The following is a 26,528-nucleotide window of genomic DNA, read 5'->3' as shown; positions in this document are numbered from 1 at the left end:
CTGCTAACGTTTCCCTTGCCCTCTTGAAGTGACCTGCATCACCCTACGATTTACTCCAGAGGTGCCCGAAGGTGGTGGATTAATTACTGAAGTATAGAAACATGTGCCTCTTTAAATAAAAGATTTTTTTTCCTATGAAAATTTTTTTGTCATGCTTTGTTTTTCTAAATGATCAAAAATGAATCTGGGCATTTCTGGTGTTTATTACGACTAAATAAAGAGTGGGATGGGAAGGGAATGAAATTGGCAAACATAATACTTGTTTCATTTGGCCAGAATGAATGTCTGTCCCAAAATAATTAGTTTTTTTTCTTTTCCCTTATTTGAATTAGATAGAAGTATGATATATTTACTGCACTATGTAGGGAATGTACACATGTGTGCTGGTACTGTGGGGAGGCTGGCATCCATGCAACTATGTGTTTGAGGTTCCTTCGCCGTTCACATGTGAACTGAGACAGTACAATCAGGGCAACTCCTGCCCCTCTCGATGAGATCCTGTCTTTCCGGAAGATGCTAAACTTTTGGGTGTCAGCAATTTGTCCTTCGAATATTGTATCATCCAACCAGGTTTCTGAGACCCCAAAGATTGTGTTCGGCGAAGTTTCAAACAAGACAACGAGGTCCGAGTTTGTTCTTGATGGATAGAGCGTTTGTATACCGGATGCCGATGTGTCGCCGCTTCCTCGGTGCGGGAGGAGTACGTCGGTTACTAGCGTCACTCCGTTTTGTGTCCCGGGCGATGGGCCTGGCAGTTTCGTGGGGGGAAGGGGGGGGGGGGGCACGACACCGGTGGATATGGGTGCGGGGTGCGAGTCATCGGAGGGAGGAAGCTGGCATGAGCCACAAAACCAGTGCCCGGCGAGGAGGCCAAGCATCGGTAGGCGAGTAGCGACAGCCCTTCACACTTCCCATGGAGCCACCAATCACACAGGTCACATTTTAGGGCGGCCACGTTGTTGTAAACCGCTTTCTCGCAGCTCGGGGAGGTTGGCGACGGCCTGGGATTTCGATAGATGTTCCCGGCAATCAGCATGAGTCATGCAATCGGCGCAGTCGTCCAGGCAGGTCTAACCGCGATGAAGCGGATGTCCGCACTTTCAGAAGTGAGAGAAGCCGCCGCGCGGAGTTGAGAAGCATTGTGCACCTCATCGGAGTGTTCCCGGAGCTCGACTCTCTGTAGAGAGGCGACCAGCAGAAGTTGCAACCATGTCCGCAAGCACGTCATCCCTGAAGACTATAATTTTGCTGAAAGGTTCCACCACCGTATTACACATATGTGCGAAATCCCGTCAAATATGCTGAGAAACTGTTTGATGCGGTCTCTCTAAAGAGCCAACGAAACGTTGTAAATCTCTTAGTACAAACACAAAACACGGCAGAGACGAAAAGGGTACCTTTGAACTTGAAGCAAGCCCATGGTCAACACACGCACTGCACCGCACAAAAAGACCATCCGTGTGCGCTACTTTTAGAGCGTTAACAAGCAAAGCAAGGCGTAAATGAGTAAGAATCGTTCCGTAGAACCCGTAGAACCAGATCACAACAGCCGCCATCACAACCCTAAATATACAAACACAGTGCTGCTAGACTTCTTTTCTTTGGTTTTGTGAGTTTGTCGGGTGTGTAAATAAGTAAAGTCTGATGAGTAAATTTATTAATACTATACACTACAGATATTTTCTTCTTGATGTGTTCTACTTTTAAGTCACAAAATAAAATATAATATAATTTATTAACTACAAAATGCATACACGGTTGGTTTAGCCTATTTTAGACCAATGGCTTAGGTTGGCAACATACGTTCCCGCCGGTTCAAGTGGTTCAAGTATGGTTTAAGTTTGGTTTAAGCGGTCTAAGTTTAAGTTTGTATCGCGGCTCGCACAATTGTGGCTCGCACGGTTCTGACCTGACAACCGTGGCTCTGAAACATCGTGAAGACAAGTTCTAGTAGTTACGGTTCGAAGTGCCTAACGGTCAGGCTGCGTAATCCCACTGTGGCACCGACGCACCTGCGTACCCTGCGTGAAACGTAAGTAGCGGTACCTCATTTCCTTTAGTGATGCTGCTCACTTGCTTAACCGACGGGATCTCGCATATTACGTTTGTGGGTATTCCTGTCTCGGGTACCCGAAATCGGGACGGCTCCTTTGGAGCCTTTGGATCCTTTGGAGGTCGATATCTGACCTCAACAATTCCGTCTAGGACCGGAATTCGGTGCCGGTCCTAGACGGAATTCAAGGCGGTGCGTTGTAAGTGGCAGAGCTTCGCTTTAGGGTGCCCATTATTACCTAAACCTCGCACATGCTCGTGAATGTGCGAGGCTGGTTAGGTAATAATAGACAAGAGTAATTATTTGAGGGCTCTACAGTGATTATTATTTTGAAGAGCGAAGCGCTGCCACTATGACCCGGACGAAATCCGGACAAAATTTTCTAGCGCAACCAATGACTATGATAAGTGGGCAACCATGTTCGCCGATTGCGCGCGATTTCGGTTACGCCAGACTGCGCGACTCGCGATGCATGATATCCCTTTGTGATTGAACGGTGCTAAGAGGAAACGATCTCCTGGTTCGTAAAATGAAGCGACAGAGGCGAGCATTTGATGACGTGTGCGACCGACAGAAGAAAAGAATTATTGCCGAAAACGTGCGCGACCATCTTGCGGACATTTTTTCTAAGTCTGCTCCGGACGAGAGCGATGGAAATTCTGCGGTTGACGGATCAGACGACAGCAGTGACGGAGCCAGGGAGGGTCTGAGCGCACCGCAAGTCGACGATCCCAGAGATCCTTGCGCGAGCACATCAGCTTCCGAAGAAACTGAAACTCATTTGCCAATCTCAAGTGCAGATGAGTTTACTTTGGCAAGCGAGCTGGCCACCTGGGCACGTGAGACCAAAGCCTGCGCATCCCATCTTAGCAAGCTTTTAAAGATATTGAAGAAGTATCACCCGGAGCTGCCTAGTGACGCAAGAAGCCTAATGGGGACACCAAGATCTTGCAATGTGAAAAACATGGGAGCGTCCGGCCTCTACCACTATTTCGGAATCGAATCGTCACTAAAACGAATGATGAGCTCAGGCAGCATCACTGGAGACACCATTTCGTTGCTCATCAATGTTGATGGCCTGCCTATAGCGAAAAGTTCCAGCAAGCAGTTCTGGCCCATTCTTGCATCTGTCGTCGAAAGCTGCGATCCTGAACCTTTCGTCATAGCTCTGTTTGTTGGAGACAAGAAGCCGGAGAACTTGGATGACTACCTTACCGATTTCATTTCGGAGTTAAGCACATTGCTGGAAGAACACGTGACCGAGGGCGGAAAGGAGTGCGTAGTTCGAGTGCATGCGTTCATTTGCGATGCGCCCGCAAGGGCATTTCTGAAGTGCATCAAGGGCCATGGGGGATACTTCAGTTGTGAAAAGTGCACCCAAGAAGGCACCTTCTCTGAAAGCTGCCGGAAAGTAATTCTTCCAGAAGTCAGCAGCCCCCTACGAACAGACGAGTCGTTTCGAAAGCAGGATCAGGAAGGGCACCATCATCGACAGTCCCCATTGGTCGAGCTACAGATTGGCATGGTAAGCCAATTTCCCCTCGACTATATGCATTTAGTCTGCCTAGGCGTTATGCGGAGGCTTCTACTTCACTATTGGGTGCGGGGACGACCTCATCGATCAAAGCTCCCACCACGTGCACAGACTAGCATCTCAACAATGCTCATGAAACTCCAGAGACACACCCCTCGGGAGATGGCTCGGAAGCCCCGGAGTCTTCATGAATTAGAGAGATGGAAGGCCACTGAGCTACGAAACTTCCTCTTGTACTTCGGTCCTGCGGTTCTAAAAGACCACATGGAGAAGCGCTACTACCAGCACTTTCTCAAACTGAGCATTGCAGTGTCAATCCTGTCAAGCCCACGACTCTGCCATGAGGAGATTGATTCTGCAGAGAAGCTGCTTGAAGAGTTTGTTTCTGATGCTGGGGACCTGTACGGTGAAGGCATTTACGTGTACAACATACATTCTCTGCTGCATCTTACTGCTGATGTGCGGAGGTTCGGTCACCTTGACTCCTTCTCTGCGTTCCGGTTTGAGAACTTTCTGGGTCAACTGAAGCGAGATTTGAAGTCACCAAATCGACCATTACAACAGATTGTAAAACGCTTAGAAGAGCGCAGTCATGCTGACTTGCATCCTAGAATACCACCGAAGCAGCAGGCATTGTTGCAAAAGCCGCATAATGCCGGACCAGCACCTCCAGGATTTAAGGGAGAGCAGTATCACAAGCTAGTTCTTCAAGGCATGGTTCTGGAAGTGAACCTACCAGACTCATGTTTTCTGATGGAAGATGGAAATGTAGTCGTCGCAACAAATGTTGTGTCCCGTGATGGAGAGATCAAGATCTGTGGCCAGTTTTTCAAGAGATTAACAAACTTCTATGCCGGCATTGTTGACACAACTGGACTGTGTACTTTCAGGGCTTCTCAGGTTTCGTCTGCAAATGCTTTGTGGACTGTTGAACAGGTCAAATCAAAGTGCTGCTGGCTTCCTTGTGGGGGTGAATTTTTGGTTAAGCCACTCTTGCACACAGGATAGCTCAGATAAGCAATATCTGCCGTAAATGTGCTCTCACTTATAGTGTTGTTTTAATGAGTATATAATCATCACGAATAAAAATAAAGTGTGTGTGCTAATGTCTTTGGCATAAATTATGTCTTTATGCTAATAACTGCTAGGGGATTTTTAAGGACATTTCTTCTGATTATAAGGCATCTGTAGGTTGAAAATTGAGGGATTAGAAAAAAGCTGCTATAAATAGAACTGTTTATATGATGGAAAGACCAAAATAGAAAAGCTGTAAGGTGAATGTCTAATAAAAGGTTAGTTTTCTTTTGCTCATGATGTGTGCTCACTACTTTAGCTCTTTAAATGAATGATAATGTGATTATCCTTTGACTTGGTGATTACACGTAACTATTGTCCCAACTGATAGATATCCCAGCTAAGATGCCGCAAGTATAAAAAGACTGAACACTCTACGCCAGAGGTACACAACCTTTTCGGGACTGCGAACCCCCAAAGCTTCTGAGTGCCCTCCGGCGACCCCCGCCTTAACTATTTTTGGAGCTCTCCGAGGCTCTGTAGCCGCCAGACATTTCCCCACAACCTCCAGTCTGTGCACCTCTGCTCTACACAAGTGAAAACCACTATGTTGTTAGCAGGTGTCTTGCGAAACGCAAGAAAGACTTGGCAAACTTTTAAATATCAATTTTAAGACCAGCAGGATCAAGGTGTCAACTGGCAGGCTTTAGAAGTCTTGAGAAACAGCCAACTGGGGTGTTTTGAACACAATACACTTTGTTTGCTTCCTTTTCTAGCAAAGAAAGAAAGCCCATGAAATATAGGGTGGTTCAAGCCACCAGGCTCGATCTGAAATGGACCGTAAAAATCAATGCCTGCACGTAACAATCTAAACTTTTCGTCAGCGGTGTATTTCACAGGTCGGTTTTTTCTTGTAAAATTATAAAGCGTAGTTCTCGTTCTGTAAAAAATAAGGCCAAGAAACTTGCCAGGGTCTACGGCGGGCAGCGACGTAAACGAGAGGGGTTCATTAGCGGGATGTGTTTGGCATTCGTATCGATAGATGGCGTCGGGAGCAGCCTCCGAAGTTGCAGCCGACCAGTGAAAGAAAGCAGACGACACGCAGACGAAATCCGTTGACAGCAAAAGCGCCACCGTTATACAGACACGTTTTTTTTACTCTAAGTTTTGCTTTTATTGTCCGCATTTATTTTTTAACCGAAGGTACATTTCAAAAAGATTATGCCCATTTTAACAAACCACGGTGGTCACGAGCCGTTGCGATAAGGAGGGAGCGCCATCTATCAATACAAATGCCAAACACATCATGAGTTTTCTTTTGTTTTAGTTTTAGTAATTTTCACCTTCATAAACCATGTACACAGCATTCATATTTTATTTGGTTTCATCAATATTCGATTCATGTTTGATTTGGTTACATCACTATTTGCACACCCCTAATCTTGTTACTTCATAAAACTTGTAGGTATGCTCTTTACTGACGGTCTCAAATTGAATTTTCTAGATGTTCTCGGTCGCCCATTTTATGAAGACTGATGACGTGGCCGTGGTTCCAACACGCTGGATTAAGAACGGGACAGCTCCCTGGCCACCGTTTAAAAATACTGCAAAAGTGAACAGTGCAGTGAGGGACAGAACGGAGCCAGGCAAAGACTGGCCAAAATTTGCCTGCAGGGTCATGTCATATACAGGTAAGCTCCGCCCTGAACGCCATTAGTTTTTTTTTTTCATTCTGAAGAGAGCACTGCTCTATTGAAAGTTATTACAATCCACACTTTCGCAGAATCTACAAAAGAGAAGGGGGTTTGGTTGTGAAATAATTCTTAAAGTACATATCATATCTGACTCCCTTTTTTTAGTTACTATGGTAACGGTACTATAGACCTCCCACTGCCTATGTTAATAGGACACATTGGTAACAGCTTGATAGCTACAAAAAGGCAGCATATGCTTCATTAGCAGAAGCTACGTACAGCTTAGACAAAACTCAGCAAAATATAATGCCTCACATTCAACGCACATTTTTTATTAATTCATTATCTACATAACATCTGACTTGCAGACAGTTACGAAGTTGCCCGCAAGAGGTCCATAAAGGCGGAGGAAGAGTCCGACCTTACATCGGAAGCAGAGACATCGCAAAAAAGAATACGGCGACCTCCGACATTTTTCGATGACTACCTCACTGACAGCAGCGATGAGGAGGGAGTAACTGAAGAACCACCTCCAGAAGGTGACATTGAATTTCTCGCTGAGCCCCCACCGCCACCACCTCTTCAAAGAAAAAGTGGAGCACATTGTGGAGGAGCAGGCCAAACTGATGGTGGCAAGTCCTTTTTTCTTACACGTGTTTTGAAGGAAATGGTTTACATGAACAAATACTAGTGATAAAGTGAAATGCACAAGGTAATCAAAACAAAACTACAGATCATGTATTTCACACTTCGAATGTTTGTAATCTAGAGTTGAGAAAAGGCCTTCCTAGACCCACGTGCAGGCTGTTATGTACACAGTGCGCCACTTTTAGCATGAACATGACATCGGCGCTTTTTTGTGCTTTGCTCAAGCTGTGAAACCCTTATGGGCCCTTTTCACCGCATTAGTAATTTTGGTGATATCACCTGATTTGTGTAAGTAAAGCGAGTAAACCCGACGATGTTGTGTTTGTGCTAACAGCGTCGCATAGTGTACAGTATGGGCATGGTATAGATCAGGGGTGGGCAAACCGCGGCTCGCGAGCCGCATGCGGCTCTTTGCTGGTCCAAGTGCGGCTCGCGGATCCCTCGTAAGAGGACTCCCCCCCCCCCTTCGCCCCTTTCCGCGTTTCCCCAAGAAAAAAAAGAAGAAAGGATTCCAGAATAAAGCACACTGCAGCTTGCAGTTTGACAGCCTTGTACTCCCATCCAAGGAAATACGCAACTGTGACATAGCAGTTCAACTGCTCATCCTTGTTATTACTTATGCATTGCTTGTGGTTTTTCAGATGACTTGGTGTTGCCCAAAGGAAGACCAAAAAGTGCATCTTCTTTGAACTGCTCTGCTGAACCTTCAAGCAAAGGCAAGTATATTTTGTGACTGACAGAAGAGTTAGGATGTATGTGCACTTTTGACACATGAACCTGTAAAAAGTAACTTCACTTAGTTACAAGTTTCTGGAAAATGTACCTAAAATACAGCAGGGGTGGAATAGCTGTACCATTTGCGCCAGACGCATATGTCTGCGCCATCCTGAAACATGTTGTGGAAACTGCGCCACAGCCAATACCTCGTGCCATTATGCACCAAAAGAATTGTATTTTGTCTTGGTTCCGGTTTTTATCGACCCGATTCGCAACAATGAGCGCATTTAGCTTGGTCGGCCTTGCACTCCTTTGCTCTGTTTATTCTCCCTGTGTATCTCGAGTCAGAAGCGCACGAAAAAAATTGGGGGTCAGACTCCAAGCGCTACACCACCTGCTTCTGGATTGTTATCCTTCAACCATAAGCGGTTAAAGGGCAACTCCGCTCAATTCCGAAGATTTCGGGATAATGAGTGATTTCGAATTAAAAAGCCCTAGTAAAACACACTACGTTGTTTGCTTTGCGAAAAGTGGGCTATATATTTTTAAATCTAATTTTAAACACGAGCTGAAATCGAAACCGAAACTTCGGCTCTGCCCGGCAACATTGGCCTCGGGCCGCCAAGTACATGGCCATCACGTGGTACGAGATGTCACGTGATCCTCGGCCCAACGACGGGCGGGATTGGGGCGGGCGTGTGGCAGGCGCGAGTGTCGTCTGCACCGCACTCTTCGCCACGTTTTGGTGTCTACGGCATTCGACGACGTCTGCACAACTGCGGCATAAGTCTGCGCACATGGTGTCCGTGGTGTGGATGAAACTCCGAGAGACAATAATCACAATCGGTGAGACGACGACGGCGGTTGTGACGCAAAAGACGGCGGTAACGGCGGGCGGCCGGACGGCTCCCAAGAAACGCGCTGCGCGGGCGCGTTACACCAATCATGTGGACACCGCTGAGCGCCGAGAGGCAACGTTGCTGACGTCATGCGCTACGCTCGCGCGGAGAAGTGAAAACAAGCAAAAGGGGGCCATGATAATGACGTTTAGCTCAATGTTGGCTCCGCCCATGCCATAGCCTTGACTGCGCTGTTGGTTGCGCCTGATCGCCCGCTCAAGTCAGCCGATTTCGACAACTTGGCGAGTTGCGAAGTTTGCCGGACCGTTTAAGAAACATTTAGACAGAACTGCGTCGTAACATTTCACTCGTGGTCTTCCTAGGCGATACTGAAGAGGACTGCATTGTTTTTTCAAAACCAAAAATGAAGCGGAGTTGCCCTTTAAGCACGTCAGCAGAAGTGAGGTCGAGTCGTTAAGAGTCAGATTGCCTGAGGCTCTGCGGCCCGGGATCCAGACTTCAGCCAGTTGAAGACAGGAGCAAAAGATTCCTGTTAGTACTTCATCGTTAAAAGTTGGAACCGCATTCCCACAAGATAAATCGTGATTTGATAGAACTGAAATGCGGTCCAATCCGAAACCTTGCCGGCCAGCAGCTCTCATGCAAGCGGTAGATCTGCTTGGCATACTTTAACCTTGCTCCTGCTTATCGCCTCGAATATGATAACTACGCTTAATCATAGTCTGCTGCTTCGTTATTGAGTTACACAATAGGATAAATTCGAAATTTATTGCCCTGTTCCTTCGCGCAACTGCACGTTCGTTGCTTGCGCACGTCACGTGATTCGCGCATGTAATTACTAAGACATAAACTGAAGTGCAGTGAAAACTTATCTGAGCTGCTCCTAGCCTGCTCCAGAATGTAGGTTCAGCTGCTCCCGTGGCTCCTCCCAAGTACATTTCATGAGTTCCAACCCTGTACAGATACAGATACCGAAAAATGAAAGTACCTAGGTTTTTATGTCAGGTACAACAAAGGTACCTAGATACCGATTTCGAGTTACTTGTACCTAGGTGCTTTACAACCCTGGCTGAGGCATGTCCTGTTTAAAAAAAAAAAAACTTTAGCCTTGTTGCTTTGCAGCATTGATGCATGCTGCACGTTGTAAGAATGGATAATTTGTTTGTGTAATTAAGCTAAGTGCTTCGGTAACGTGAGCAACAAGAGAAAAGTTTCTGTATCTTTAATGCTCTTACAGCTTTAAGCGATTAAAGTATTAACTCCTTGTCACCTTGAAAATGAATAAAGGCTTGTTTTTTTATCATCTTTATCGGAACACTCAATATTGATAAGGTTCTAACGTATTGCTCTTTTTTTTTTTTTTTTTAGCTTTGGTCACAGTTCTTAGGGAACTTGAGTGTATTAAGGCACAGTTGACAAGCATGGCTACAATGTTGGCCAGAATACAGATGCATGTGAATGCTGATGACCCTACTGCCATGGCTGGTCCAGTCCATCCAGAAGACCTTCCAGTCTATCCAGTGAAGACAAGAGAGGAATTTGCCTTCCTGGAGGCTAGCTTAAAAAATGAAGCCATTTTTGCAAAGCTAGTAAGTTTCAAGTTGTTGTGCGTTACAGCCAAAGGTTATTATCCAGAACATACATGTACTGAAATAGTCATTGTTTTTCATCTTTCTTCTGTTCTTTGAGCAAGAGAAGCTTTTATGTGTGGCTTATTGTGGATAACTTTTGATTTCTAGGTGAAAGAGCTTGGCCAAATTGGAGGTAGAGATGTAGCCTCTACAACAAAAACGGTGTTTAAGAAACTTGTCGGAGATGAAGTTGCCGTCTTCTACAACAGAACCGGGCGAAACGGAAAGCAAGAAGCCGGGAAACTGAAGATCTTTAGCCTGATCTATGGTAAGAGTAATGTTTTTGTATCACTGTCTACACTATGGAGAGTAATGTGCTTGCATGCACCCGTCTTTTTTTTTTTTTATTATTAAGTATTACTTTACAGTGATCGTTATAAAACTTCTGATAGCTGTGCATATTTTTTTCAGCTGCTGTACGTGTAACCCGCAAAACTGCAACAGACGACGAGATGGGCCGCGCCATTGGTGATTGGCTGCGCTTCGCCAACGTCCGGCTCCGTGCTCAAGGCAAGCAACAACCTAATCTTTGCAGGAAGGATACAAATACATTGAAGCTGATGATTAATCTAAAAATCTCCTGAGGCTTACAAAATGAAGAATGTAAACCATGCATGAGATCTGTAACACAGCGAAGAGTTCTATTGTACTATCGCTATACATTGAAATACAAAGAAGAGAGCTTGTGGCTTTCTACAAATGCTGCACAAACTGGCCACGAGCCAGCGAAGCTTGCACATGTGTAGTTCGACCAAGGACACTAGATTAATCTCCAACTCTTGAATGCCTTGACTGGTGCCTGGTGTGTAAGCAGTGTACTGAAAGTTATGCGCTTTGTGTTCATATTGCAATGTATTGCAATAGTACATGCTCACTTGTATCATTGCCCCTCCCAATCAAATGCACCAGCAGAAGCAGTGAGCACAACTACAAAATAACGAAGGAAGCTTTGTTTACAATAATTTCTTATTGGAAAAAAGTAAAAATTGGTTTTCTAACATACAGAATGTAGCAGCCGAATAAGAAAGTTCTGCACTCAGCTTGATTTTCTTTGTCTTGCTTTCCTAGAAAATAGGGCAGTAAAAGTATTTCTGACAGCCGTTTGTGGGACTGATTGTGTGTTGCTATTGGGTGAGGCCAGCTGAACATACAAGATGACAACACAGAGAAAATTAGACAAACACGATGCTGGACTAAACTGTTTAATGGAGTGCATTTTTATTCATTTACACAGGAGCAGGTTGGCCCCAGACGGGGCCAACTGGTTCTTTTGTAAATAAAGTATGTGGATGAAGTTAGTCCGGCATTGTGTTTGTCTCATTTTCTCTCTTCCTGTTTTTGTGCTGTAGGTTCATTTGGCCCCATCGACAAGCGCTGCACCAACAAGCTCAGCTCCGGGTCGTCACAAGGTGTATTTTGTCGCGTGTTTCAATGTTGGTTTGCTTGAGCAGGAGGACTGACAACTACTAGGTACAAGTGACTCAACAACAAATTAAAGGATTTGATAGCATGTTGGTGGGAGTTAAGAAACAAACAAAAGAGAGACACTTATGACAAGAGATGCCACGGGTGTACAGTTCAACTAGCAACATCAATAAACTACCACAAGGCATTATTTTATTTTTGCTAGTTGAGAGATGTACCTGTGTTGTCTCTTGTCATAAGTGTTTGCTACTTTGTTTGTTTTTTGCAATCAATTCACTGTTTTAAGCACTTGAACAAGATTGTCATTTTCTTTTAGTTCGTAGTTATGTGGGAAATCAGGTCAGCCTTTTTGCGGCTCTATATGAACTCTCTTTCCCACTAGGATATTTCTAGTACACCCTAATTTCTTGAGGGGTTTCCAAACCTGCAAACCATTGTCACAAAGCTAAATTTCGAATTAAGCTACACTGTTATGTTTTCCACGTATTATGATCATTTGCCACCTCAAATTTAGTTTCCGGCACTCTGTATTAATTATTTTCTTGTTTTGTTTGCAGCCAGAAAAGTCGAAAACATCCCATCGACAGAAACTGTGGTTTGACTTGGGAAGATGAAAATCAGTTTGTTTCAATTTTTTTTTTTTCTGTCTAGTCCTGTTCTAGACTTTCTTCAGCCTATTTCATATTCTATTGTCATATTTTACTTTTTAAAGTGGCAATAAGGCTATTTAATGTCTCGACTTCTGTTCTAGTCTAGTGACAGGCTTTACTGTGGTTTGACTTGGGAAGATGAAAGTCTGTTTGTTTTAATTTTTTTTTTCTGTCTAGTCCTGTTCTAGAGTTTCTTCAGCCTATTTCATATTCTATTGTCATATTTTACTTTTTAAAGCGGCAATAGGCCTATTTAATGTCTCGACTTCTGTTCTAGTCTAGTGACAGGCTTTAGTCAGTCCTTTCCGGCTTTTCTTTAATACGATACCGTTTTAGTAATCAAGTTTTTCTAACTGCTTCTACACATGGCAATTGTATATAGTGCCAGCTGGACATAAAAGGATTAGAGAGAGATAAGAAAGACACACCGTTGGACTAGCAACTGTTTAATCAGATCATCTTTTTCTTCATCTACGTTGAGTTTCTCTTCTTTTTTATCTACACTGCATTTGATTTAATTGAGGAGTTCCTTTTCTTCTAGTCTTATACTCGAGCGTCTCCTCGTCTTCCATTTGTCCACCATGGGTGCGGCCCCTCTAAGATACTCACCTTCCTTGTGGTGTAGTGCGATGGAAGGTATACCCACACACTTGTCCGCTTTTGCGTCAATAGCAAAGGCCTCCAGGATTTCTCGAGTGAACTTGTGGCGGTTTCTTGCCAGGATGTTTAGGCTAGAAAAGTCTGGTACACACAGGCACATATGACAATGGGCAGGTAGGTGCTCTGCACGCTGTGGTGGCCTTCACCGAAGCTGCATGTTCTCTCGTCTAGTCACTGATGCACCTTCCCTTCTGTCCAATGTAACATTGACTACATGACATGGGATTTGGTGCACAACCTCCTTCTCACATTTGGTGTACTTGGCAGTTCATTTTCTCCTTGTTGGCCCTCTTGTTTACATGATGAAAAATTGCACACAAAGAGACAAGGGAAAAACACAGAAGTCAGAGAGGCGCATACTCGCAACTCTGGTATATTAAGTGAAGAAAGAAAAGATGAAGCACGATTCATGACGGGGGACATCAACACCAGGGGGTAAACAGTTCAGTCATAGTGAGGTGTTCGCAAAAAGGCAACTTCTTTTTCGCTCAAAGCAACCGACGGCTGACTAACGCAGAGATCGGTCAGACTCAAGATGGTGAACGCATCGAGCACCTCGCGCGTTTGTTTATCATTAAAGTGCCCAATGATTGAGATTTTTTTCTAAAGATGGTGTGCAGATAGAGGTCTTACAATGCACCAAAAGGTTGACCTCATACAGTTTATGATCGTGCTCTCGCAGCCAGTCATTCAAACACTTTCTAGTCTGTCCGACATAGCATCTTCCACAGGGAAGAGGAATGCTGTACACTACGCTCAATGAACGAGGAGTGAAAGGCTGCACATGTTTTTTGTGGCGCGTGTCTTTTTCGCTTTGGCGCAAACCTTAGAACAAATTTGTCACATCTTTTTAGAGGCTGATAATACTACGGGCACACCATACCTACTTACCACTTGTTTTAGATTATGCGATATCTTGTGTAGATACAATCTAAAACAAGTGGCAAGTAGGTGTGCTGTGCCCACAGTAATATCAGCCCCTAAAAAAATATGACAAATTTGTTTAAGGTCTGCGCCAAAGAGAACAAATTATAAAAAACACGTGCCACAAAAAACATGTGCAGCCTTTTTTTTCCTGTTCATCGAGCGTTGTATACAGCATTCCTCTTTCCTGTGGAAGATGCTATGTCGGACAGACTAGACAGTGTTCGAATGACTGGCTGCGAGAGCACAATCATAAACTGTATGAGGTCAACCTTTTGGTGCATTGTAAGACCTCTATCTGCACACCATCTTTAGAAAAAACCTCAATCATTGGGCGCTTTAATGAAAAACAAACGCGCGAGGTGCTCAGGGCGTTCACCATCTTGAGTCTGGCCGATCGCTGCGTTAGTCAGCCGTCGGTTGCATGAGCGAAAGAGAACTTGCCTTTTTGCGAATATTCCTCTGCGACTGAACTCTTAACCCCCTGGTGTCGATGTCCCCTGTCATGAATCGTGCTGTCTGTCTTCTGTGTTCCTTCCTCGTCTCTTTGTGTGCAACTTTCCATCATGTAAACAAAGGGACCAACAAGGAGAAGACAAACTGCAAGGTATCTCACGAGACCAAGCACACCGAATGTGAGAAGGAGGTTGTGTACCAAATCCCACTGTCATGTGGTCAATGTTACATTGGACAGACGGGAAGGTGCATCGGTGACCAGACTAGGGAACATGCAGCTTCGGTGAAGGCCACCACTGCAGCAGGGGACCTACCCGCCCATTGTCACATGTGCCGGTGTGTACCAGAGTTTTCTAGCCTAACCATCCTAGCAAGAAACCGCCACAAGTTCACTCGAGAAATCCTGGAGGCCCTTGCTATTGACGCAAAGGCAGACGAGTGTGTGTGTGTGCCTTCCATCGCACTACACAACAAGGAAGTTGAGTACCTTAGAGGGCCGCACTTATGGCGGACAGATGGAAGATGAGAAGATGCTTGGGTATAAGATTAGAAGAAGAACTCCTCAATTAAATCAAATGCAATGTAGATAAGAAAAAAAGAGGAAGTGAAACTCAATGTAGATGAAGAGAAAGATGATCTGATGAAACAGTTCCTAGTCCAGCGGTGTATGCCTTTCTTATCTCTCTCTCTAACCCTTCTTTTATGTTCAGCTGGCACTATATAGAGCAATGAGCCAACTAGCTCAGCTTCAAGCTTCACCCGCTCTAGTCACCACTTCTACTCAGTTTCAAGCTTGTTTCTGTAGTACATACAGATTTGTCTTAAGTTATTGGCTTGTCATTTTAACAGCTGAGTCTAGCAGCATCCTTACTCGTATGTATATGCTTTTGGTTTAATTTGAAACAATAAATGTTTTAGTACATGTACCTGACTGATTTCATCTTTGCAAGGGTAGTAAATTGCAATTATTTCGTCTCAATATGTGCTGTGATGAAAAGGAGCTTGTTAATTCTAGCGTTTTTGTTAATAGTGTGCAATATTGTGCCTTTCACAAACATTCTTTTCCTCAGTTAACGGACATGCTACGATCAAGCTTCTTCAAAAGGTGCATACAGTCAATTCTCTCCCGTTATGTGTATTGCGCACTGGAGTCCGGTGGTTCATCTTCTGGAAAACATTGCTATGTATGTGAAAAAGGACCTCCTCGAAGACCCAGGACGCAATATTTTGTTGCAAGTCTTAGCTTTTTCAGCCCTCAGAAAAGCCATGTCTGTAGTGAAACACTGCCTGTCGTTGGGTTTCAAGGAGGTTCCTTTCCAACACCCTTCTTTCAGCTTTGACTACCTGCAGTTTTGTTGGTATGCAAGTTTATAAAACATTAGATTCACATCAAAGAAAATGGTACTGCTACACTAGCAGAATATCCACAAAATGTTAGAAAGAACTTTTCAGTTGAAGACAAAAGTATTGTAATCAGACGCAGTTGCTACCCATGCAGTTCGCCTTGTTCACAGCAGAGGCGTAACTGCATGGGTAGCGGTTGCGTCTGATTTATAATATTTTTGTCTTCGTCAACTGAAAAGATCTTTCTAACATTTTGTGGATATTCTGCTAGTGTAGCAGTACCATTTTCTTTGATGTGAATTTAATGTTTTACAAACGTTGCATACCGGTTGTAAAAGTGTTTCTCGAATGTTCCTTCAATGTTAATTTAACGTTTTGCAAACATTAAATTTATGTTGAAGGAATGTTTCCTGTGTGTTCAAATAACGTATGGAAAAACATTAATCTAACGAACAGATAAACATTGTGGAAATATTAAATAAAATGACATTAAGGACATATTTCAAACATTTGGGCCAAACAAAAAAATAACATTATTATAATGTTTTGGTGCTACCTGGGTACTTGCTAAACCCACATGACCATGCATAATAAACTGCTTCATTACCATAGTTCTAAGTTATCGGAGTATCAACGTTTCTTTTCAGTTTTGTACTACCCCTGATATTTGCTAAACTTACATGACCATGCATAATAAACTGCTTCATTACCATAATTCTAAGTTATCGGAGTATCAACGTTTCTTTTCAGTTTTGTACTACCTGATACTTGCTAAACCCACATGACCATGCATAATAAACTGCTTTATTACCATAGTTCTAAGTTATCGGAGTATCAACGTTTCTTTTCAGTTTTGTACTACCCCTGATATTTGCTAAACCCACATAACCATACATAATAAACTGCTTCATTACCATAGTTCTAAGTTATCGGAGTATCAACGTTTCTTTTCAGTTTTGTACTACCCCTGACATTGTTTATTTTTTGTCTTAGGTCTAAGCCCTTGTCACTGTATCAGCACTTCTGATACAATTAATTTGCCACAAGTATAAGCCATTCCCTTGGTACTAAGTTGTCGTTACCAGCAAATCTTCATTTCTAAAAAAAAATTTGGTTAATCATCCTTGTCAGATCAAGGACGAGGGTGATCGTGGACTTGACGGAACATGTCTGGGAGCCTTGCTCTTTCGCGTCATTTGTGACAGCTAAAGTCTCCTTTTTAAATGTCCGATTCAGGAGTGGCAGTCGGTCCGACTCCGATGAGGCCACATTTCTCTCATACTGTAGAATTGCCCCCGATATTTCTAATTAATGTGCCAGTCTGTTACCTGTCGATATAAAATGGCAGGTACTCTGGTACATGCCATACTGCATTTCCGGATAGTACATTGAGGGCGTTCACATCACAGCCTTTGAGAGCGAGGCAAGCTCGATTGGCTATAGTCCTTAAGCATTCAAAAGTAAATGGCATTGTCTTTAAGCATTCAAAAATAAATAACATAGCCGATGGTCCTTTCACATGTATGTTTTAGTTGTGAGTGTGACTACAAAAGTTTTTTTATAATGTTATGCATATGTAATATGAGTGTACAAGTTTGTCAGAGTGTATTTTTGTTTTACACCCAAAAGTATGTCCAATGTTGAACTTTATTGGGGCAAGGGCGTCGGGCAGAAAAGACGGTTGACGACCGAAATTTCAGTGTAGGATGAATATAGAAAAAAATATATATATATAGTTCCTAAACTGTTTGCCACCACAGGACATGTACAGGGTAGTATAGCATGAGAGTTGTCATAAGAGCACTCATGAAAGTAAAGGTGTTATTTCTTATGTTTTCAGGAACTGTCCAACTGAATTCACTCGTGAAAGTGAAAGTTATTCTTTGTGTTTCCAAAGACTAGTCAGTTATTTCACTCGTGGAAGTGAAAGTGTTATTCTTTGTTCCAAGGGACTCGTCAAACAGTGAAATTTCTGAAAGTGTTCTTTGTTTCAAAGGATTCGTCAGTGACATTTTTTGGTTGCAGTGAAGGGAGCACTTTTCAGTCTAACTGAATTCTGCTCGACATAGTACAAAGTGTCGCATTAACGACCATACCTGTAAAATGTATTCCTTTATCCTTACTTCCTCTGGCCACTTCATAACTATTTTTGCTTGTAGTGATTGGTTGGTAGGATTTTGTGTGCTAGTGAATTTCCGTATGGGCTAAAAAAAAGAGTATGCTGCTTTTTTTTTTTCAGCCTGGTACCAAATTATCTAACAGTCATTTTCTTATAAGGGGGAAAAGATGTAGTGTGCCATCAACAAGCTAGATGGCGCAAGAAAGAAGTCATGGTGTGTGCCGCTGCTACTAGACGGCGCCACTTGTCCGAGAGTGGCATCCGCCCCTGCTAACGGAAGTGTTGATCCCCAACGATCTGACTGTTTGTATGCTGGTCACGACAAGAAGATAGCCTTCCCTGCAACTCCGAGCTGGTGTGACGTCTCTTTCGTCGGAGTTCCCGCCTTGGGCACCGAACCTCGGCACCTCGCGGCCCAAGCGCCAGGCAATGTAAGCCTTTTCAGCATCTTTACAAGCCTTTCGGGGCGCTGTCTTTACCGTACCTTTTCATGTCTCTTTCAACCCGTTCATAATGGCCCTCCGCGACCATTACATGAGGCTCCCTTGGAAGGCTGCCCGTGCACTACGACAGAGGAACTGCTGGTTCTAGCACAACAGTTTAACTTCACCCATGAAGCAATAAATAAGACTGCCTCTGCATTAAGGGGACTTAGCCATGACGTCCTTAAAGATGTTTAAAAAATTCTAGGCACTCGGAGAAAGGCCCTGCTGGAGCGCAATGGAACTTTAGTCCATTTTGGGCTAAAGAAAGGACTCAAGCAAGCCCTGTAAGGTGCCAGAGGAGCTTCTCCTCCAAGCCAACCTTGATGGCCTCCGTCTTTATAAGAGCTCCAACATTGGTTCATGGCCTATCCTTTGTAGTATGAAATACTGTAGTGACAGCACCTCTCTTGTTGTCAGCATGTTTTGTGATTACAGCAAATATCCTGACCTCCCAAGCTTTCTTCACCCTTTCCCAAGATAAATAGAAGAATTAACAATCAACGGCCTTGTTCACAAAGGTTTGTCCATAACTGTGCCCTTGACAGCTGTCATTTGCTATGACCCTGCCAGGAGCTTCGTGAAGAAGAGAAGGCGCAAGCGGCAGAGGTGGCACAGCGGCACATGCTACTCGTGACCGTGCTCTTGGCCGGTGGCTCTATCTTAGCTTTATTTGGTTGGAGGCACCCACGTGATCAAATGCTCACTACAATGCCTCGTTGTCAGCCGCTCGTGACCTAGCCTCTAGAATACTTTCTAAGACCACGTCTCGATCGTTGCTCGTTTGTTCCGCTCACCAGCCGACTGGTCAGTATGACTTCGAGGTGGAAAAAGCCACAAACACAGAGAAATTTGACAGAATCACACGTAGGATTACGCCGCAAACGCTACAACGGCCGCCAGGGGTACCACATCCGACACCACTTAAAGCGACTCTTCAAGGGATGCAACAAGCGGCGCTTCAAGCGATGACAAACATTGTCTCGGCTTTTGTGGAAACAGCACAAGTGACGAAAGTGGAGCTGACCCTGCGACAGACTGCGACCAGACGCGCTTGCATCTGAAGACGAGCGATGCAACGCAAGCTTCAAGATCAGCAGAGCTACCTCGGAAGGCTGTCCCTGCACGGCCACGGAGGAACTGCCAATCTTAGCGTGTCACTCTAACTTCACACATGAAGCAGTGAATGAGACCACTTCTGCGTTAAGGAGACTGGGCCTGACGTCCCTAAAGATGCCCAAACAATTCTAGGCACTGAGAGGAAGGCCCCGCTGGAGCACGATGGAACTTTCTTTCATTTTGGGCTGAAAAAAGGAATCGAGCAAGCCCTGCAAGGGAAAGCAGTGGCACAGGAGCTTCTTCTCCAAACGAACATTGATGGGCTCCCTCTTTATAAGAGTTCCAACATTGGTTTTTGGCCAATCCTTTGTCGTCTGACAAACTGTGGTGAAAGCACCCCTTGTGTTGCCAGCATGTTTTGCGACAGTGGCAAGCCTCCAAACCTCTCAAGTTTTCTTGACCCCTTCTTGAAGGAAATTGAAGAGCTGACAACCTATGGCCTTGTTTACAAAGGTTTGTGCCTAACCGTGCACTTAACAGCTGTTGTATGAAATGTTCCTGCAAGGAGCCTCGTCAAGAAAGTCAAGGGCCATACTGGCTATCATGGCTGTGAGAGGTGCTGCCAAAAGGGTCGTCACATTGAGGGAGAAATGACATTCCCGGACACTGAAGCACTGAAACGAACCTACTGAAGCACTGAAACGAACCTACGGATCATTTCGAGACCAAGAGGACCCGTTGCACCACGTGGGTGACTCACCATTCACACTGCTGAAGAACGACATCCTTTCCCTTTTCCCCCTAGACTATATGCATGTAGTGTGTCTAGGTGTGATGCTCCGCCTGCTTCAAATGTGCATTCGGGAGTGGGGATCTTCAGGACCGCCCAAAAAGAGAACCTCACCAGGAGACTAAAGACATGTGCCAAGGGATTCTCAGAAACTTCACACGGAAGCCCAGAGGTGTGGACGAGGTTGATTGGTAGAAGGCAACGAAATTTTGGACATTTGTTTTGTATGTTGGACCTGTTGTACTGAGGGGCCTTCTTCCGGATCACCAGCATGAACATCTTCCCTTTTTAAATGTGGCAATAAGACTCTTGCTTCGCCAGCTCACCACATAGAGCACAATGCCTATGCCAGAGACCAGCTTCATTTTTTTTGTGGCACCATAGGACTGTATGGAGCAAGGTACTTAACCTACAATGTGCATACACTGAGCCACCTTGCCGAGGAGTGCCTTATTCATGGATTGCTTCATGCATTCAGTGAATTCCCTTTCGAGAGGAAGTTTTTCGAGGAAAACTGAAGCCCCTGCCGCACACACAGAGCAACCCTTTGGTGCAAGTTAGCTGCAGACTTTCTAAACATTCTGGAGCAACATGCTTCCCTGTCGCAAGACGTGTCCCCCACACCATCAGCAAAGGAAACTGCTACTTGGTGAGAAAATCACCAGTCATTGTTGTAAGGTGTCCCAAAGCACCAAAGCTTCACTAAAATATGCCATAAACTTTTTCACTGTTCCGATAGAATTATCTGCACTTAGCATTATTAGAACTTATGGAGACAAAAAAAAAACACCAATCCTCCCGGTGTTCAAGCTCTGACTGCCCCCGCGCGCCTGCTCGTCACCCAGCTGTTGGTCCTCTTTATTCTCGTCTTTCCCCATTCCCCAAATATTCCCTCCCCTCCCCCGCGGGAAGAGAGCGCCTGGTTTTGATGGCAGCGATGGCCAACTGCAGGAAGCGGTCGCCCTCCAGCGTGTGCAGAGTCGAGCTCACTTTCTCCTCCATCTCGCAATACTGGGCCTCCGTCAGGCACGGGTTGAAAAGGTAGCCCTGCAACAAGCGTTCCGCAGCGCACGCGGGTGGAAATGACAAACTGGCTCTCGGGTCCACGTTGACCAAGGTGTTGAGGTCTCCAAGTTTGTGGGCGTGTGCTTGTCGGTCGCCTTGAAGCCGCTGTGGTAGTTCTCGATCACCGGGTTTAACAGGTTGCCAAACACCGTGTATGATTCGGCATCCGGGATCTACAGGTCGACGCCGCTGTAGAGATTCTCCACGCCGGACTATATGATGTGGAGCAAGGTGGCGGTCTTGCGAGTCTTGAGCTTTTCGAAGATATCTTTGGTAAGTACTTCTTGGGCAGCGACTTGCAGTCCTTAGCAACCTGGAGCTTTTCGAAGCCCGCATCCAGCTTGTCTAGCGTTGCCTGGCCGACCATGTTGCTGCCCGAGCCGTACACGAACGGCAAGACTGCGCGCTTAAGAAGCGCCCTGCCTCCGAACATTGTCTCAGCGTTTTTTTCTTTTCACGACTTTGATGTAGTGCTGAGCCGAGTCGGGTGGGTTGTAGCTTCAACCTTCGTGGGTGTAATGACTTGGCCCCAAGTTTGATTGTCTCACTCACGACGTTCGGTGCTACGGTGCCGTCTTTCGGCCCGACGTTCCTCTTTGGCGGATCGGGCAGCATGACTTCGCTCGGACGGTCTGGGTTGTGGCGGGATGAACGGAGAACCGTACGATGGTGGTAGAACTCCGAACAGTATCTGACGTAAGGTCCAGAAAACCTTTGAAAGTGCGTGAATTGGAGAACTTGGGGCGGCGCGACGCCTGGAGGGAAGGACGGAGGAAGCAAACTCTGGCTTTCGGTGCTCCGAGCTTCGACTGAAAAGTTCCGACTCTCGCCACCTCCACTGAAACAGGAGACATTCACTGTGGTCCTGGTGTTAACGTTCACTCGGACGTGCGATCCACTCACAACTATGGTGTTGGCAGAGATGTGCTTGGCTGCTCGAGAAGGACTCGGCCAGTCGCTCCTCCCTCAGCGGCTCTATAGTGACCGTGCCTGCCCACTCGTCCCCCGGCTGTCGGTCGTCTTTATTGTTGTCTTTTCTCGTTTCCCACAAACTCATGGCCAAGATGCTACTGTCAAGAAATCGCAGCTCTTGGATCCCCAAGGGTCCCAACAGTGTCTCCTGTACCTATATCGACAAGACGGTTTGGGGTTCGAGCTTTTAAGTGTCTATGCTTTGTCGGAGCGGCCATGAAGAGACGTGGTGCAGCCAACCTGTCATCTGACGGAAGCCAGTTGACAACATCCTGGTGGCTGCTGAAATTCTCTCCACTGGCTCCAGCATTAAGAAGGCCCTGAGGATGCTCACCAGCATGGGCATTGCCTGTTTATGTTACAAAACCTTCATTATTTAAAAGGCCTTTCTGCTCTTGGATATTGAGAAGGTATTTTGAAGGAAAAATTTCCCAGCCGTGCGAGGTTGGAAAGCTAAAAACACAACACAAAATATTATGATGGCAGTATGTACTTTAGGACTGAGAAGTCTACCTTTAAATACCGATCCTTCTCAATTTTTAGGGAAGTCAGTAGGATTGCCCCCTTTCTTTCTTTGGGGTATTGTAATGGCATGATCAAAATGTGGAGAGCTCGATGGTTTATCAAATGTCTTTTTAATTTCACTTGACCCCCCCTTGCAGAGCAAGCTGTGTCCTTAGTATTAACAGAAATGGCATTTGTACTGTTCATCTGTTTTCCCTGAGAATAATAATGAAAAGAACTTCCATACTTCAAGGTTGCAGTCGTGCCAACGAATAGGAAAAGGAAATACATTATGCCTTCATGCCTTTGTTGCAAACACAGCTGCATTGTAGGAATCCTTCATTCTAACTAACTAGGTATGGAACAAGCAACAGCTGGAGCTGGTATCAGCTGCAGCAGGAAAGCAGCTGATCATCGCTGGGGATGGAAGAGCGAACTTGCTTGGCCACTTCACCAAGTATGGTACTTATACCATGCTCGACTTAGAGGACAAGGTTCTCCACATGGAAACTGTCAAGGTCTGTATTGAAATCAAGAAGCGCATACTATAGTATTTGCCACATAATAAATTAATGGGGGGAGGCTCAAGTAATATGCAATGAGATTTGCAAATTTTGTCGTCATCGTCAACACAGCCTAATTCAAGATGCAGTGTGCACATTTAGCAGCAATATGAGCTGGCACAGCTTACTGCCAGCCAAAGAGGGCAAAATGCTGCATGAAGTGCCTCACGCATCCATTACAGCCACTGCGTCCTGAACGCCTTTGTGCCAGAGCATATTTCAATCCCATAAGCACATTTTTGCTGCATAATAAAGAAAAGTGTCATGCTCATCCCTGCTTCTAGAGTGATGAATGAATAGTTTCAACTGATATCACATCAACCCAGAATTTCCTATGGCAGACAGCATGGAAGTTCCCGACTTGGTAATTTCTCAGCATACATTAGAAGCAGCACACAGAGGATCAACAAATTTATTGAAAGCACAGGAATCAGACTGAGCTGCTCGAAAGGACGATTTGCAGTCAATACCTGGCTGCTACACGCCAACTCAAGCACCTCCCAACTACACTCACAAGCCAAAGACTAGATAAAGATAAGATTCACACACCAAAAAAACGAAAGACTCCAAGAAAACTGGAGGCAAATCAGCACAAAAGGCAGAAACTCCGAAGAAATGCAAGATCATTCCACAGGACATAACATCAAGTGAAGACGAATATGAAGCAGAGCAGAAAACACCTGTCATGTTAGCGCAGTTGTAAGAAGAAGAGGGGATTCCGTGGGATGGACCCATTTACCTTCCATCAAACCCAGATATTCTTGAGGGAGAAGGATGAGACATCTATTATGCCACAGCAAACTACATAACGGATCAGCTTGTGCAACAGCCTGTCATCTCTAACCATCATATAGATAAAGCTCCAAGAGGATGGGGAATTAATTTTCGCACCACTATTCATCCAGTTGATGAACCGACCATCCTGGGGGGACGAAGTCAAGTTAGAAGTCAAGTTGTAATTTTTTTATGATCAAACTATTCTGAAACCATTCTCCCACCAGTGATGTCGGTATGAGAGGTGATTAGTTTTAGGGGCTAGAGTTTCCATTTGCTGAACTAAATATTGTCGAAGAGAGGTGAGCCGGGTTAGGGGTCACCACTGCAGCTCTTCCAGTCAACCTCTGAAAGACTTGCCACCATCAGAAGGGAAGAAGCTACGAGACCCAAATGTCCAGGTTTCACGAGACCAGATATCCAAAATCCTTCCTGGCTTCCATTTGCGAAAACATCTGCCACAACATCAAGACTTGTCAATGCACTGAACTCGACACACCAAAGAAGATCTCACCATCACCTCATCCAGTGGTCCCATATATTCATCAGGTCCCCCATGGGTTGAAAAAGATTGCAAGCAGGCAAGGCGTAAAAAGTGGTGCGCTCGGCACCCAACAAGGCACACGCAATGTGCAGGATGGCTAATCTAGCCCAGGCTCAACACAAGCACTTGTAACACCAAACACAAGACCGAGTATGTTCCATGCGACAAAGGAGTCGTATACAACATACGGTTGTCATGTGGACGTAGCTATATTGGACAACTGGACATTGCGTAAATGACCGAGCACGAGAACATGCGGCTAACTTAAGAAACCTGACAGCACCTGGACAATTAGCAGCTCATTGTAGAGCATGCATGTGCGACGCCAAGCTCGAGACGGCAACCATCTTAGCTCACCGCAAAAACCGGTTCACACGAGAAATATTCAAAGCCTTAGCCATAGAAGAAAAAGAAGACAACTGCATCAGCTCACCCTCTATTGCGCTACAGCAGTGGTTCTCAACCATCGATGTTTTGCAGACCCCTTGTGGATCGGCGGAGATGATGGAGGACCCCGTTCGTGGTGAAGGGAGGGAAAAGGTATAGGCTAAATAAAATAATGATTTAATAAATGAATATGACTAAGTGCTAGTGTGAAGTAGACTTCTCTTATTGACATACACACAAGAAAACTCACCCGAAAGCTGAAATATTTCTTCTCGATCTGAAAAAAATACAACCTTTATTACCGGGCTTTACTGATGAGGCAGGGCTTCGCGGACCCCGAAAAGACCGCGAACCCCCATTTGAAAACAACTGCCCTACAGGAAAGTGAAAAGAAGTTCCTTCGAGACGCAAATGTTTGTGATGTTACAGGAAGATAAAAAAGAAGAAAAAGACCTCACAAGACAGCCACAACACCAGTACAAGAAGAAGCGATGGATCAATAAATAGTCGGTAGTGCAGCGATCTGATGTCTTTTCTCCTATCTTTCTTCACATTTTTCCTCTAAGTTCAGCTGGTTCCACAATCTAAATGCATGATATCTATAGTGCTTCAGAGATAGCAAAGGCTAACCATTGCATTTCCAATCAACACCTTTTGCCAACATTTTCTCAATAAAACTTCATCTTTTTGGCTAGTAACTCATAACGCTTAAATTGGAAATGTGCACGCGGAAAACCACAGCAGAACAAGGTGAAGTTCGTGTTTTTTGGGCATAGGCTTCATATCTGATTTGTTTGTACTTCTGTGTTTTTTGTGTTTTTTTTCTTGTTTCTTTTACAGTTGCACACATTTGCCAAATAAATATCCATTCCTTTTTTAATGTATCTGTGCCGTTATTTTTTGAGTTATCACATATATCAGAGCTACAAGGATCATCTGATTTGGTGTCCGTTGGTGTTTATTTTATATTCACCGAAAAAGCCGATAAACTTTTGAGGGCGTATATATATGGCGAAAAAAAAAAAAAACGAAAATTGAATTTATAGTAAACAGAATTTTGAAAAAATAGGAACCGAATATGTGCAACCCTACATATATCATAATAATGATCTGGATACACCCTGTGTTTTAAGTGTGCTGCAGTTAATCCTGTTAGGAAAGCACTTTTTAAGAAGCAACGTCAGCTTAGGCACAGCAGTCGCTGTACCTCACCCTCTGATGAAGACCGAACTTGGGACAACCTAATCCTTCTCCTCTAGGACAACCTAGCTTTGCAAAACCACATCGCGAAAAAGCATGGATGCACTTCCCAGATGGTACAGGCAAGCCTGTGTGTTTGCAACAGTGGAGCCGTCCCGCTGGGACCCCGCAACACCGCGAGGATGTCCAGGACACTCCCCTCAACTTTGTGCATGAAGTGGGGCATCAGGACAGTATTCATATCACTCATACCCTATCATTTTCGCTAAAGGCTCACGAGCCAGTATTGATTGTATTGAGTATTTCTGAATGAAAATAATTTTAAATCAATCATGTTACCTTTTTGATAAAGGAATATCACAAAAGAAAAAAAAAGGAGCAGCCCCCAAAAGCATTTTGGCAACGTGATGATCTACTGTTTTGAGAAAGTCGCCGTCCCCTTTTAGAGCTAGTGGGGGG

At 44.7% G+C, this 26,528-nt stretch overlaps 2 protein-coding genes and 1 pseudogene across 4 annotated transcripts; 2 read left to right on the top strand and 1 right to left on the bottom strand.

The window, feature by feature from the left end:
- Positions 1-1,153: 1,153 nt before the first annotated feature.
- Positions 1,154-13,997, top strand: LOC120844053. Of its 3 annotated transcripts, none has more exons than XM_040215646.3 (9): positions 1,154-2,032; positions 6,106-6,292; positions 6,664-6,927; positions 7,585-7,659; positions 9,889-10,109; positions 10,260-10,419; positions 10,563-10,661; positions 11,501-11,560; positions 12,134-13,997. In XM_040215646.3, the coding sequence occupies exons 2-9, from the start codon at positions 6,106-6,108 to the stop codon at positions 12,175-12,177; spliced, it is 1,110 nt and encodes a 369-aa protein (XP_040071580.1). In that variant the 5' UTR covers positions 1,154-2,032; the 3' UTR covers positions 12,178-13,997. The 3 variants fall into 3 exon arrangements, with proteins under 3 accessions (XP_040071580.1, XP_040071581.1, XP_040071582.1); XM_040215647.3 differs by having other exon boundaries at positions 11,501-11,621; XM_040215648.3 differs by lacking the exon at positions 11,501-11,560.
- Positions 2,469-5,254, top strand: LOC120844074. The gene has a single exon (XM_040215676.3). The coding sequence runs from the start codon at positions 2,583-2,585 to the stop codon at positions 4,593-4,595; it is 2,013 nt and encodes a 670-aa protein (XP_040071610.2). The 5' UTR covers positions 2,469-2,582; the 3' UTR covers positions 4,596-5,254.
- A 6,921-nt stretch (positions 13,998-20,918) lies between the features above and the next one.
- LOC121836588 lies at positions 20,919-21,492 on the bottom strand (annotated as a pseudogene).
- Between the last annotated feature and the right edge of the window lie 5,036 nt (positions 21,493-26,528).

Source organism: Ixodes scapularis, unplaced genomic scaffold (genome assembly GCF_016920785.2).
Source record: "Ixodes scapularis isolate PalLabHiFi unplaced genomic scaffold, ASM1692078v2 PGA_scaffold2__306_contigs__length_199485367, whole genome shotgun sequence".
NCBI lineage: Eukaryota > Metazoa > Arthropoda > Arachnida > Ixodida > Ixodidae > Ixodes > Ixodes scapularis.
The sequence above is the reverse complement of the archived record's forward strand: the minus strand, read 5'-3'. Positions and strand labels throughout refer to the sequence as shown.